The 13,634-nt window shown below is 40.0% G+C and overlaps 1 protein-coding gene across 19 annotated transcripts in view; it reads right to left on the minus strand.

Moving 5' to 3' along the window:
• Positions 1 to 747: 747 nt before the first annotated feature.
• The window catches only part of SEMA6D (semaphorin 6D), a 606,315-nt gene continuing 593,428 nt past the window's right edge, over positions 748 to 13,634 (minus strand). For 6 of the 19 annotated variants that reach the window (XM_064517340.1, XM_026097090.2, XM_064517339.1 and 3 more), the window contains 12 exons: positions 13,357 to 13,476; positions 12,817 to 12,905; positions 11,852 to 12,069; positions 11,613 to 11,744; positions 11,260 to 11,415; positions 11,007 to 11,180; positions 10,097 to 10,237; positions 9,913 to 9,990; positions 9,012 to 9,103; positions 8,609 to 8,665; positions 6,582 to 6,749; positions 748 to 4,431 (listed from right to left, as the gene is read on the minus strand). In XM_064517340.1, the coding sequence (XP_064373410.1) occupies positions 3,128 to 4,431; positions 6,582 to 6,749; positions 8,609 to 8,665; positions 9,012 to 9,103; positions 9,913 to 9,990; positions 10,097 to 10,237; positions 11,007 to 11,180; positions 11,260 to 11,415; positions 11,613 to 11,744; positions 11,852 to 12,069; positions 12,817 to 12,905; positions 13,357 to 13,476 (2,729 nt within the window). In that variant the 3' untranslated portion in view covers positions 748 to 3,127. The remainder of the gene's footprint in view (positions 4,432 to 6,581; positions 6,750 to 8,608; positions 8,666 to 9,011; positions 9,104 to 9,912; positions 9,991 to 10,096; positions 10,238 to 11,006; positions 11,181 to 11,259; positions 11,416 to 11,612; positions 11,745 to 11,851; positions 12,070 to 12,816; positions 12,906 to 13,356; positions 13,477 to 13,634) is intronic. The other 13 variants (XM_026097092.2, XM_026097091.2, XM_064517345.1 and 10 more) reach the window with 7 other exon arrangements.

Below are 13,634 nucleotides of genomic sequence, written 5' to 3' on the forward strand. Positions count from 1 at the left end.
CTTGACATCATAAACTCATTACAAATCACTTTTATCCATTATCTCAAATCAACTTTTAGTTAAAAGAATACTTCATATTTGCTTTGTGACACTAAATTACCCTGATTATTTTAAAATTACATGTGATATTGGCACATACTAAATACACAGCATGTATATTTCTGTTGGGCCTCTATTATCTGTCTGAAACATGAATTTCAATTATTAAGCATTAGTAAGTATTTAGGAATATCCTGATCTGTAGGTCTGTCATTAATTTTGCCAGGAATGATTTTTTTTTTTTTTTGGTAGCTTATATTTTAGAGGAAAACACATATTGTATTTGCACAAAATTGGTGGGTTTTTTAACCCTAACACGAGGGGTTCAGAGGAACCAGAGTACAACTGAAAGTTGGATCAAGCTACAGTAGGGGTTTCATACGGGCTAAGCTGACTCTATTGCACTCTCACGAGCCATGCCAGTTACTTTGATGTTTTATATTTAGCTCAGGAGGCTGACAGTCGTCTGCAGACACTCTCTCCCTCAAGAACACGCATGTCAACACACGACTACAAGGAGAATGGAAATGCACCTGTGTGGCTCGCTATCGGCCCCGGCAAGCTGCCCGATGCCCCGTAATGCTGATGAAAGGGTGTCGCTGTGCCTTCCTCCCCAGATGGTTAAAGGCAAGCAGTTTTTCCTCCACTGTAATCTCAGGAACGATGCACTTAGAGCTACCTTCAATAACAGTGAAGTGAGACATTCAGTACATTGGAATATTTTATTTTGACTTTACATGCGGTGTTAAAAACCCAAAGAACGTATTATTTACACATCCACAATACAAGTTTACAAGATATCTATACATGTTAAAGTACTCTATAGTATAGAGCAGCTTCATTTAAGGGTTACTTTTTTATGCCGTACCATTAAAAAAGATACAATCTGCGTTTACCTTTGCACAAATGGATAAAGCATCTTTTATTATTAAATTAACAGAATAAAGACTAGGTTGAATGTTAGAAATTTCAACGTAAATACTGAGAGAACTCACATTACCATCTACAAGGCAGCACAATGTTACAGGAGGTTATCAGGGTTCACATACATTTATCTTTCGTTTTCACACAAGTCTGAATTAATATTTGTAAAGTGAATTCGGATCAGTTTTTGTCTTTTGACAACTGAGTACATTTTTAATAGTTATTAATCTTGTAGTGTTTTAGTTGCAAGACGGAAGTGTTTAGGAAGAGAGATCATTGATTTTTGGATCCAGAGGTCTCAGGAAATAAATGTCCCTTACAGCCTTACCATAAAAAATGACTACTTCTATCCTTTATTCTTTGTTCTATAACAGAGATCCAGTTTTCAGTGGCTAACCTTTTCTCCCCTTCAAAGAGATAATATAAGTCTCCATCGTCTCTGAAACCCGTTGCAGTTATTTGTCCTGCTAATTCATGAATATTCCTCTGCCATGGTTATTTCTACAGTTATGTTCAATAAACAATGTGGTAGTGTGTCGTTTGCAAGCTAAAATAGCCATCTGTGTTGAACATCAGCTGCAAGTGGATACTGTAAAACCTACTAAATGGCTTACACAACTTCAGCAGGTGTTCCATTACCCTAGAAACCTCATTTGATTTCACATTATAACTGTTTGATCCTTCGGAGAGCTGGGGTGGAATGTTTATCATGGTAAGGTGATTTAATGCTGCTGTCTTCTTGGATTGTAGGCTGCCTTTAGTTATCATTAATTATTCTTGCTTTTCATCTTTTTTTGGGTGCTGTTGAGAGGTTTTTTTACACTGGCACTCGGGAAATATGTGCTATAGTGAGAACACTTGACAGTTTTTTTTTTTTTTTAGTACTTTTATCATTTGCATGAATAAGGCACAAAATGCACAGATTCAGGTAAACTCACACATAATATTTACAGAATATTGTCATTACCTGCATGACTTTGGAAAAAAACCTTACATTACACAACAAAAACAAATTGATTGCACTACTGTTGAGTTTTCACAGACTGCTTCTGCCAGGCCAATTAATGGTTCTTCCTTTCTACTGACAAGAGTCTATCAGAGTGTAGGGCATTATTAAATGCAACAAAAACGTAACCTTCTGTCGTTACACAGGCCTCCGCCAAGCAAATTGTTGATTATTAGCTGCCCTCAATGAGAAGTACAGGGGCTCGAGTTCACAGTGGCCAGGTATTGGATGGGGGAACTGTGGAAGCACAGTAAAACTCCCCCATTCCAGCCCAAAACACTAGATTTGAAATGTACAGCTCTGAATCAATAGCAGCATAACAGAGTTATGAAGAATTAAACATATATGCACTCTTTCACTGGGTGACTTATTTCATCGAGGCGAATCACTCAGAAGGCTGGCAGAGATGCACAGTTCTTCCTTAGCCGTCTCCGCACTGAACTCAAACGCTGCAGAAGGAAGAGTCATCTGTTTGTTCAGTCATGCTCAATGTAAACAATTCCATAGCATAAAAGATGCAATGGGGATCTAAATACATCCTAGTGTGTACAGTACACACGCACATCCACACACACGCACAGCTTTATCTGTGGCACAAACAAAATGCCACACACATGGACAGAAAAAAAAAAAAAAGAATGCTACAGTTGGGCCAGAGACTGAATTCCAGCAAATTGATTATTAACCCAGATATTCATTGAGACATTACCATTTTCTGACATTTGTGCAAGAGGCAAGGTGAATGCATACATATTAAAATGTTCACATTTAATGGGAAGGACCACGCTTAATGGCAGTCAAAAATGGAACCCATTTTTCAAGTATTTGCTCACAGATATTTTTTCCAGGAACTTTTTCAGCTATTTAGAACAGTAAAGTAGCCCCCACCCCATTGTGCTACATGTCTCCTTAGCTCCAAACAAAAGAAATGTAATGACCAGCACTTTCCTTTGTTTTTTTTGTTTGCTCCTAGCAAGCGCACAAAGTCTTGCTATAGCTACATGTGGCAAGACACAAATGTTGCTGAAGTAAAGACAGTTTCTTTGGCCACTTTGTTCTCTTTAATTACAAGCAAGTCTCTGTCTTATGTGTCTCCCACAACATCATCTCACAACCTGTACAGGTCAATGCCACACTCATTTTGAGCACAGACAAGTCCTAGTAGCTGTATTTGTTCAGTGGTCTGACTGAAGTTGTCTGAGGAACGAACGAGGGTTTTGGTGGCACGTCAGGTTTTAAGGAGGGTGTCCTCTTTATTCCTGTACGAGGAAGGGTGCCGTTGCTCGTGTAACTGCTTTGCCTGGACAAGGAAGGCTGGAGGTGAACGCTGACAGGCGTCCCTTGCATGTAGTCCATCTTTGTGCCTGCCGTGGGAGGCATGTACCCTCCACGATTAATACTAGGCTGTCTGGATAACAAAACACCATTTGGTGAGTTTAAGTTTTTAGGAAGGGCAGATATTGAATGCCTTTGTGAAGAATTTTTGTGATAACCTCTTTGCCTTTCCAAAGAGGTCATTGGTACTGCAGGCGTGGTGGGAACGTCCACCCGTTTTGTGGGACTGTTTCTTGGAAGAGTCGATGGAGGAGAGTATAAAGACGCCTCCCTGTTGGGAACCTTAGGTGGGATCTCAGACATATTTCCCATTGGATCCAGCATTAAAGTCTGGTGGGCCACTTGAATATCTCCCATAATTGCTTTGGGATTACTAGTAGTTTCATTTAAATGTTTCAGAAAATCATTCAGGGTATTCCTGGAATCAACAGATCTTCTGTGGTCTCTTTTGCTGGATGGTTTTGTAAGTGGGTGATCAATATGTTGCATCTTTTTGTCTGCCTTGTGTGCATTAGAATTTGAGAAAGATGTATTGTAATCATGGGTAGCGTTGGGAAGAACGATAGCACTAGGAATATGTCCGTGACTTAGAGGAGAATGGGGTGGAGGACTGGAAGGAAAAAACTGAGGGCTTTTTAGTGGGGTTTCTTTCCGTGAGGCATTGAAGTTACCATGCACTTTGTCTGACTGACTTTTCATAGCCTGCATAGTCTTTTGTTGAAGAACTGGCGTAGATTCAGGAGTTGGCAGTGCAGCTAATTCGGGAGGCTGGCCCCTGGGGTCCATCATCATGGACTTCGTATCACCACCGGGCGGCAGTTCCTTTCTACTAGTCAACAGGTTTGTGTAGAGCTTGGGTGAATCGATGTTTTGTTGATATTCCTTGACGGGACTATCAAACAACCCATTCAGTTTAGCAAAACTCCCGTTGGAGTCAGTACAGGACTGAGCAGATTCTGCATCTTTGTGTATTTTTCTGGATTTCCGTACAAATATATCCCGGTAACAGTAAACGGCCACTCCCGCAATAAAGGCTCCCAGGACAAAAGCAGCAAAGACACAAGTGATTAGGACATTCATATGTACCATTTGGTTGGAATCTCCTGATTGTACTTCCCACCTTACACCTGCAAAAGACATACAGTATATGATAAATTAGCATGTAGTTCCCAGTGATACATTTCAGAAGAAGATAGCCTGCCTCAGGGAAGGACAGCGGTATCTATTTAAGTGTTTGTTAAGAGTTCTGTACCCAGTGTTAGCATAACTCAGTTGGATTCTGAAATCTAAAGCACTGGTGAATGCAAGTAGTTTTACAAATAAAAGGTACTATGTTAGTATCGATCAGTCCAAATGAAGACTGTCCATTCTCTTTGCTAATGAGGAATGCTTGTCAGTGCTTTACTTCTCATATTATGCTTGGTTATATACTGTACTCTATTGGTTTAGTCTGTCCCCAAATTTCCTTTAAGGCTCACCAATAGGGGCTTGTATGTTATTAACATTAACGATTTCTGCTAGAAAATTGAGGTTAGAAGGTGTTACGTGGCCAGACAGCAATTAATAACTCATGGACGGATTTCTTTCTCAATTTCCTGCCCAACTCATAAATCAGTATCAAAAGAGAGACAGGATTATGCAAATGTTGTGTAAAACTGTACAAGGTACATACTGTGTTGTTATAACCATGTTAATATGATACTGTGCAGAACATGTCAACTAATACATCCATAGTTTGCTAGCCTTGCAGTGGCACACTTTGCATTATGTAAGTGTATAATTTTTAAAGTTCAATACTATGTTATTCTATTAATGTGCTCGTTTTTCTTCTCTTTTTTTTTTAGTCAATAATGAACATACATACTGGCATATCATTAAAAAGCTTCGCAAGGTTAAAAGATGTTATAAGAGATTGTTAAAATTTAGAAAACTTTTAGCTTAGACCAAGAAGTCGAATAGTGGATTAGTTTGTGATTCGCATATTAATAACAGGCTCCCTTTGTTTTTTGAGATTTTTAGCGCAACCACAGACATCTTGCAGCTAAGACTATGTTAGTTTTTAATGAAAGTAATTGTTAACTATCCCAAAGGATGTTAAAATGAAAGCGCAAGAATGAAGGAACAGATTCGCTTTTGTTAGAGGCAAGGCCTTTGAACATTGTTAATGTTCAGGGTTATAGGTTTTAATGGCACTGTGCAGAAGAAGAAAAAACCATGTGTAAAGTTCACTAATAGCTATGACACAAAATATGACTGAGAACCAAGAGCAAATGATAACAGAAATTTAAACAAAACAAAATGGAAAATAACTGCAACAAATTAAAATGACAAATGCACTGCCATAATGACTGATAGGAAACCTGATATGTTTTGGTGAATGGTAATAAAACAGGAATGGTTTTTAGCTGGTGAGATTATTCAGTAAATACAGAATTGTGCAAACATGTCTGTCATCCGGCTATTCTGTGTACTGGTGAAGACTTGTTTTAAGTTTTGGCTATGGGACTGGAAGCTTTGGTTTCTTTAGCTGACTGTGATATTGTCCTGCTGAACTGAAATCTTTGCGGCTGTAATTTGAGTTTCACTTAGCTGGAAGAACGGCTTACAGAAAGAAGAATTACATGTGGTAGATGCTTCTTTTAGTGTTCAGATTAAAAGCCATGTGTACGTGTTTGTGTGTACTGAGATCCTGTGTACACTTGCACTCATCACCAGAGAATAAAAATGCAGTGTGTCCTTACTCAGATCTGAACCATGTTCTTTACAAACCTGCTGCAAGCAGAAGGAGTTGGGATGTGCCCCATTTATAGCACGGATATGTCAAGTAGGTTCTGTGATTTATTTCCCCTCTCCTGTCCCAACCCCCAAAACATTAAATTTATTTTAGGTGCTGCCTGTAAACAACCATTCTTGAGGACTACTAGTCTTATCCTAACTAGACAGGTTTAAAAACAAACAACCAAAGCGCAGGTAAGGCTGAATTTATTTATTTTTCTTAACGCATACAGAACTCCTGCTGATTTTGATGGGTGCTTTGGAGCACCCCAGGAAAAAAAGGCTGAGCTTATTATCTGTGTTTCCCATTATAAGCTCTAAGCATCACTTCGTACACCAGATAAATAGGCATGAGAAACATGATTGCACTGTCTGCATATTCACAGGAAATGGATATAAAACGTAGCCCAACAATCATGGCTGTTATGTCTAAATCTTAGAAAATGCTGAGACTATCAGGTTTCCATTCAGCTGCAATGTATTTTCCCTGGTAAGGCCTTACCCTTTGGGACACCTGATAATGGATCAGAATAATCAGAAGTGTTTGGGTCATCTTGAACTACAAATTTCCGAGAGCCAGTCACTTTAGGTTTCCAGGAACCAATCACTTTAGGTGATATAACTGGGATACTTGCCATTGTGGTAATGGAAGCTGAGGAGAACTCCATGTCTGTGGTGGCAAACAGATTTTTATTAATGTGTATTACAGTCAGGCTTTCCTCAGTGTTTCATGGCACATCTAAGCTATAGCTGGAGACAGTATTTAATGGGAGTTACATGTCAGAGCAAAACGTGACCCCTACACTTTCCAGAAGTACAGAGGGCTGATTAAAATCAATCAGTTCAAAACTTTAAGTACAAAAAATACATTAAAACATCAACAGCTGCTAGACAAAAAGCCACAGAAGTCAAACATGAAAGCAGTGCAAAAGTTATAGTAAGCAATTGGTGGAGGGTGAAAAGCACAACTTATTCTACTTAATTGGTATATTGTTCACTGGAGACAACATACTTTGCTGTCTTTTAAATATCTTCAAAAAAAACCCACAAAAAAACAAAAAAAAGCTCTTGGAAAGACACATGCTCATGACAGGTTACTCCTGAGAAACCAGATCAGCTCCATGAGTGCTATTATAGTTTACCAGGAACTGCTGAAGTGAGCCATTTCTTTGGAGGGAGGGGAAGGAATTTCTTTAACCTCTATTTTATAATGGTTCCTAAGGAACAAAGTTGTATAGATTTGGGTTCCCCTTTAGTATATTTGCTGAATGGAGTCCCTATGGCCTAGGTGGAGATACCCATGAGGAGGAGACAGACCGAATCAGGTTTACAACCCAGAGTCTACTTTGCACGCTCAAGTAGCATTTTGTGTACGCTGGCCAGATTGGTTTAGACACGAATGTCTGTGGCTTGAGATCTGACTAAGAAAAGTGAGTTACTCAAAAAGCATGCTAATGCAGGATTTGAAAAGCAGGTTCAATTATATCTGTGTCCTAAAATACCACTTTGAAAATTCAATTGATAAAGTAAACATTCATGCAAGCAAATTAGCATTTTCCTGTAACACAGTTTTGTTTTGCTCTCCTAAATGACTCTCTATCCTACATTACGGTGAATAAATCTGGAAAATATTTGTTTCAAACATTACTTCTTGTCAAGTTACAGAGGTGAAAATATTATCAGAAACCAGAACACAAAATAGTGTTTTGTTGCACTCTTACAAGTTAAAAATACAGAGTCTTTTCAGATCTAGCAATCAGATATGTGCCTTCAGTTTGAAATGAGAGACCAAGTTCCAGGAGGAAACACTGGAAAATAAGGGCTGGGCCTTGCTCCTGTTGAAGTCAATACAGGTTCTGCTTTTGAGTTCAACAGAGGAGCATTGGGTCCTGTCTCCCTGAACACCAGGGACTGACAATGGAAACACCGTTAGAAAAATCATTGAAGGAGAAAAGGATGTGAAAGTCCATCTGACAGCAATGCATCAAGTTTTCTAATCCACTTTTGTCTACACAAGTCCTCATTCAGCTACAAAATCTGTGATGTTAAATTATTTCCATTAGCACAAACGCCTTAAAACATTTCAAAAAATGTAGAAATACACATTTTAGGAAATGTGTATTTGTGCAAAAGGTTTGTTGGGAAGAAGGAAAGAGGAAAGGAGAGGTAAGAAGGAAGATGATATTTTGCCATTCAGCTACTAGAGATGACCAATAGGGGCATTCACAAATGCATGGCTGGGGAAAAGAGTAAAGCTTAGTGGACATTCGTGCAGTGAAGATGTCATCTATGTTAATCAGGCTCTTTAATAAAAGATGTCTCAATAAATAATGAGCTGTTAACATGCGACTATACAGGGTGAAGTGCTGAGTGAGAAGAGTCTGACTATCTTTACCATCAGTGGGAACATGAGTAAAAGCACAAAAATGGAGGATTGCCAACTGTGCAAAAGGAAGGAAAAAAGGGCTGAAAATGCTGAACTGAAGGAAAGTAAAGGTCATTAATTCAAAAAAATTAAAAAAAACTAACCAGATGTTGGGTCGCCAAATATTTTGTAATCTGGTGTAGCTGTAGTAGGCAAAATTTCTAAAAGAATTAAAGGAACAAGTAATCAGTGAAAAGTAACAAAAAGAAAGCAAAAGATCTCAAACCTGAGTGACGGAAAATAAAAATTAAAATATTACTGGTTCTAAAAAATAAATTCTTCAGTACTTTGCTGTAGACCCCAAATAGTTGTAAATTGGCGAAGGGGAAGAAAGGTAAAACTCTGCCACCCAGGACCAAAAAGCTCAGCTTTGTGAACATTCACAGTAACGCCAGGTGATGTGTTCAACGTGTTACTGAAAAGCTCATAAATTTAACATCCACAGTGAAGTGCGGCCACAAATTAGTGCTGGCACATTATAAGCGAGCAGCAGTGGCTATGTCTTACCGTGGCAGTCCCCAAGCTGCGCTGTGTTGCCGTACTCTACGTCTTGGACGTACCCTCCAGTGCTGTGGTTGTATGAAACAAACAAAGAGAACCTGCAATTAACAGTATTGGTAGGGAAACAAAGGGTGATTTTCTTTTTTTTTCTGGAAGCAACAAATGGAAGCATATTTATTCAGTCAACTTACAGAGACAAGAGCTAGTACATGATCATAAAATTATTTACAAAATGCATACGTTATGTCAAGTCTTTAAAACTGTATTTGCTTATGTCAGGAAATAGAAAAGATCAAATTTTCACAGTAACTTCATCATTCCCTTCTAGACTGGGACTGCTCCTGGTTTGGATACCGCCATCCAATTATACTAGCTGAAGTTTGCGCTGGCATGCTACAGTGGTCCCTTTTTAAGGTACGGTTGCTAATGCACTGTATATTATAGGCTTGATTTGTGCAAAATGCCTTTGATGGGTATATATCGCCCTAGCTTCAGAATGAAGCCAAAAATCTTATTCATTCTCCAGTCCAAAATATTTTATTTTCTTATTTGCAATTGAATGCGCCCAGGCCATGAGTGTGCCTGGGCACAGACAGTGCACTGAGCTGCTCAGGCTTACAGGCAGCAATTTGTCACCTTCCCACTTCCCACTGCTCTTCCTACAGGGCTGCTTGTCCTTACACACATGTAAAACTCCCACTGAAAGCAAATCTTCATGTAGAGATTGCAGAATTAGGTCAGACTTTAGCATTCTGTTCCTCTACATAGACAGTACATGAAAAAAACAGCTCTAAAAAAAGGGGAGATTTATTAATTGAGTGCAAGGGAGCAGGCATATGATACAGGCTCTCGTGGTCTATCAAACATACGGTAGAGACGCTGGACTCATTTGAAAAGCAGCACTTACAGCATGCCTGGCTTCACTCTTCCACAAGCCTCATGGTCTAACCAGCCGCAGTACGGGTCCCGGGAAGCAATACATGACCTTGCAAGAGAAAAATGTGAGAAAATTCAGGCATTTTTTTTTAACTTCCTTCCCTAGGGATGGCTGTACCCTTCCCTTAAGGAGGAGTTTGGGGAGAGGGACATACTTTTTACACGAGCCGTGCCGCTCGCACCGACTCAGAGGAATCCTGATGACGCAGCTGGAGAACGCCACGAAGAGCGCGTGGTGCTCTTTGTCCAGCTGCAGGGAAAGGACTCGTCTGTCCTCCTCGCTCTCGGCGCTACACCTGTTTTGCAAAAGTAATGCAAAGCCGTTATTTTAGTAACCGTAGTACTCTGTACAGCACATACTTACACAGGTAACATTTTGATTTATTGTCTGCGTAGATTCTGAAAAGTGACTTTTTGCATATATAAACATAACTTACGAGTCTTTGCTGAGTGTTTACTAAACAATCCTATGGGTTACCATAGGCTGGCTTCTGGCTCTTATTTACAGCTAGGTGACAATCTTGCTGAACTATGTAGGAAAAAAAAAATCCACATCCCATTTTCTTTGTTCTCTCAGTTGGCATAAACATCTCAGCAGAGCAGAACAGGAGTGCTGTGCAGGGTGCCCAGGGAGCCTAATTGGAATGCTTCCGTTCCAAAAGTCTTTGCTCCAGAATAAACAAGTTTAAAATGATTAGAAGTGACTTATCTATTATTGGTCACTCTTCAGAAACCCCCAAGATAAGCTCACATCATTTCTTTTTAACAGCAGTATATAGTTCTGATATTTGATATTCAGGAAAAAGTGTATCTACTTGCAGAAGTATTAGACTGTGTCACTGACGTCACTCGAGTGGAATTGGGTTGTTCACTCAACCCATGAAAAATGGCAAGTACCCAAATATTTTCAGGTTATTCAACACAAGAAACACTGTGGAATGACAAATAAGTGATGATGGTGGTGATAATGAGTTGGGTTTGTTTTACCACTATTAGTTTTTTTTAAGCTAGCTACCAAAGACTAGATGAAGAGCTACATATTTTAGGTGTTCTGGAAATACTTACTTTGCATGATTATAAGCTTCAATTTCTTCCAGTAATACGCTGTCATTCAAAGAAAAAGATCTGGTCTTTGCCAAGATTTTAAGTACTACTCCTGCTTCAGAGCCAACAAATATGACTGTGTAGTTCTGGTAGGGTCCAGCAGCATGGTCTACAGCAATTGCCGTCAGTCTGTATCTACCAAAACCAAAAGGCCTATCATTAATTACCAGTATGTTTTCCTTTTCACATCTGTTATTTCTGAATGATGTCATACCTGACACGTGTTTTTGTAAACCAGGGCTCCTCAATGACTGAGGGAACAGCTGAATCCATCAAGGGATGAGACTTGATGAAGGAGAGTGTTTCGTCTGGGAAATCAATGGAGGTTTTGTAAGCCTCTGCTAGGCCATGTTTTGCACAGCAGCCAGGTCTGAAAGGAAAACAACATTGTTTTTCCTCTTGGTATTTTAGTTAATGAGAGCAGGCAGCCTGCTAATGAGCATTCGTATGGCTGAAGTGTAAAGCTCTGCTTTGGTTTTTACCAAGCAAGACACTCAAGAGTGCAGCTGATTTAAGGTAGCTCTTTACAAGGACAGTACTATTGTATCAGGAGCAAGAATCTTTTACCTTGGCTTTGGTACTTTGTCTTCAGGTACAGCTGTCCAAACGGAGTCAGGAGTCTTTTGTTCTTTAAATCTCCCTTTGAAGACTTTCTCAATGTCATCCATGCTGAAAGCACACACTGCTGAACCAGGGATGCTGTCGAGCAAGAAAAATCGTTGCAAGAACTCAGGCTACAGTGGCACCAATCTCAGCGTACGCGAGAACCAGGAAGGCCCTTTGATGTAAGGTTGTGCCTCTCTCACCTGTTAAGCTGTGTGGTGAACACGCCGACGACAGTGGGGACACCATTGATTTCTATTATGTCTGTGATAGACTGCAGCACATCAAAGTAGAAGAATGAATCCCCAGGAACGGAGCAGTTGAGCCGAGCTTTCAGGAAGGAGGTCCAGTGTTTTTCCAGGACTCTCTGGGACCCCCCCATGTCATTTTTGCATATGCGAGCCACCCGGGAATACACAGCCTGCAAAAGACAAAAAAACAAGGAGGAAGGCTTGAGAGTGGCAAGGAAAGCAGTGCTTGTTTCTGGGCTGTTAATAGCACACTGAAGATAATTTTGTTAACGGGAAGATAGTTGCCATTTATCTGCACAGACAGGAAGAAAGTAAACAACGTTTAGCTGCTAGTGCACGGGCATCTTAATGCATCACCGAGCAAATGCAACTCTGCCAGCCTGCCCCCTCCCCTTCCCCCCCCCGTCAAAACCATATTGTTAGTGAGATTTAAAGACTTTAATTAACCACATGTAAAGGATTTAATAATTTATTATAGAATATCCTTCCATGGTGAGGCAAGAGTATTATATGCTGTGTTGGTATGACTGAATTATTCAATATCTAGAAACATGAGAGAACCTGCTTTGAAACCCCTCTTCTGTGTTGTTTTCTGTTGTTTCTTTAATAAGCATGAAATACAAAAACAAATCCATGACTCTCCGCAAGTGCTAAGGAACCAGCAGCATTAAAAGACACCTGTAGAGAACTCTCTTAACAGCAAGGCACAGAAAGTACAAACAACTTTATAGCTGAAGAGTGCACTGTTCTATCCAGCCCCCCCTCCCGGCAAATTATAATGATGGGAAAACTACATGAACTGTGTACTGATCCCCACTTTAAATTGTAAACTATGCTTGTTACTGATGCTGTTTTAGGTAGAGCTCATTCTGATGAGGCTTCACGGCTACCCGATAGCTTACTGTGATGACACCTACCTTGCCTAAATTATTGTGCTCTACAGCAATTTCTCGAAAGAAGAAATAAACATAGTTCCCGTATTCGATGGCATGGAGGAAATGTGGCTCTGTAAGAAAGAGCAAAGAGAAGGTTACTTCAGGAAGTGTTTGCTTGGCAGAAGACACTGGGTGACTCGGCGGCCCCTCCGCAGCCCACTGCAGCTACGGTGTGCTCCAGTCCTCCCCACACTTCAGGATGGCCAAATATGGGTGCACTCGAGCTTAAATGAACTCAGAGTCTTTAACGTTGGCTAATGGACTGTAAAAAGGCCTCAAAGGAATTGCATTTCAGCTAAGGTTTTTGTTACTGCAGATTCATTCACTGATGCATTTAACAAAGGTTTTTGCTTCATGGGCATTAAATTGCTTTCTTATTGCAATACAGTAGTATCGAAAGCCACATATACACTGATGTTGTGGCATATGGGTAGAGCATGCTGGCTGTGAATTACCTGACCCTCAGTGCCACTGAAATTGCATTCACCATACATATGGGACCCCCCCCCCCAACCCAATTACCTTTTATCCATTTGGAATCATACTTTATTGTTCTTAGGGCAGATCCATCCCCCATGCTGCGATAAATAACAGCATCACTCGCCAGGAAATCTGCTACTGTTGCCGAATACAATTTCCCATCTAAAATGGAAGTTAAAATGTGGTATTAAAAGGCCTTCAATAATAGAGAATTCTGACTAACCTGTATTTTTTCCCATGTCTTTACTGCCACTCTTCCCTGAATTGCTCTAACCTATTTATTAACAGTTCAGGTTCTAATCCTTTGGAGGCCATTTAAA

Source organism: Dromaius novaehollandiae, chromosome 10, assembly GCF_036370855.1.
Source record: "Dromaius novaehollandiae isolate bDroNov1 chromosome 10, bDroNov1.hap1, whole genome shotgun sequence".
Taxonomy (NCBI): domain Eukaryota; kingdom Metazoa; phylum Chordata; class Aves; order Casuariiformes; family Dromaiidae; genus Dromaius; species Dromaius novaehollandiae.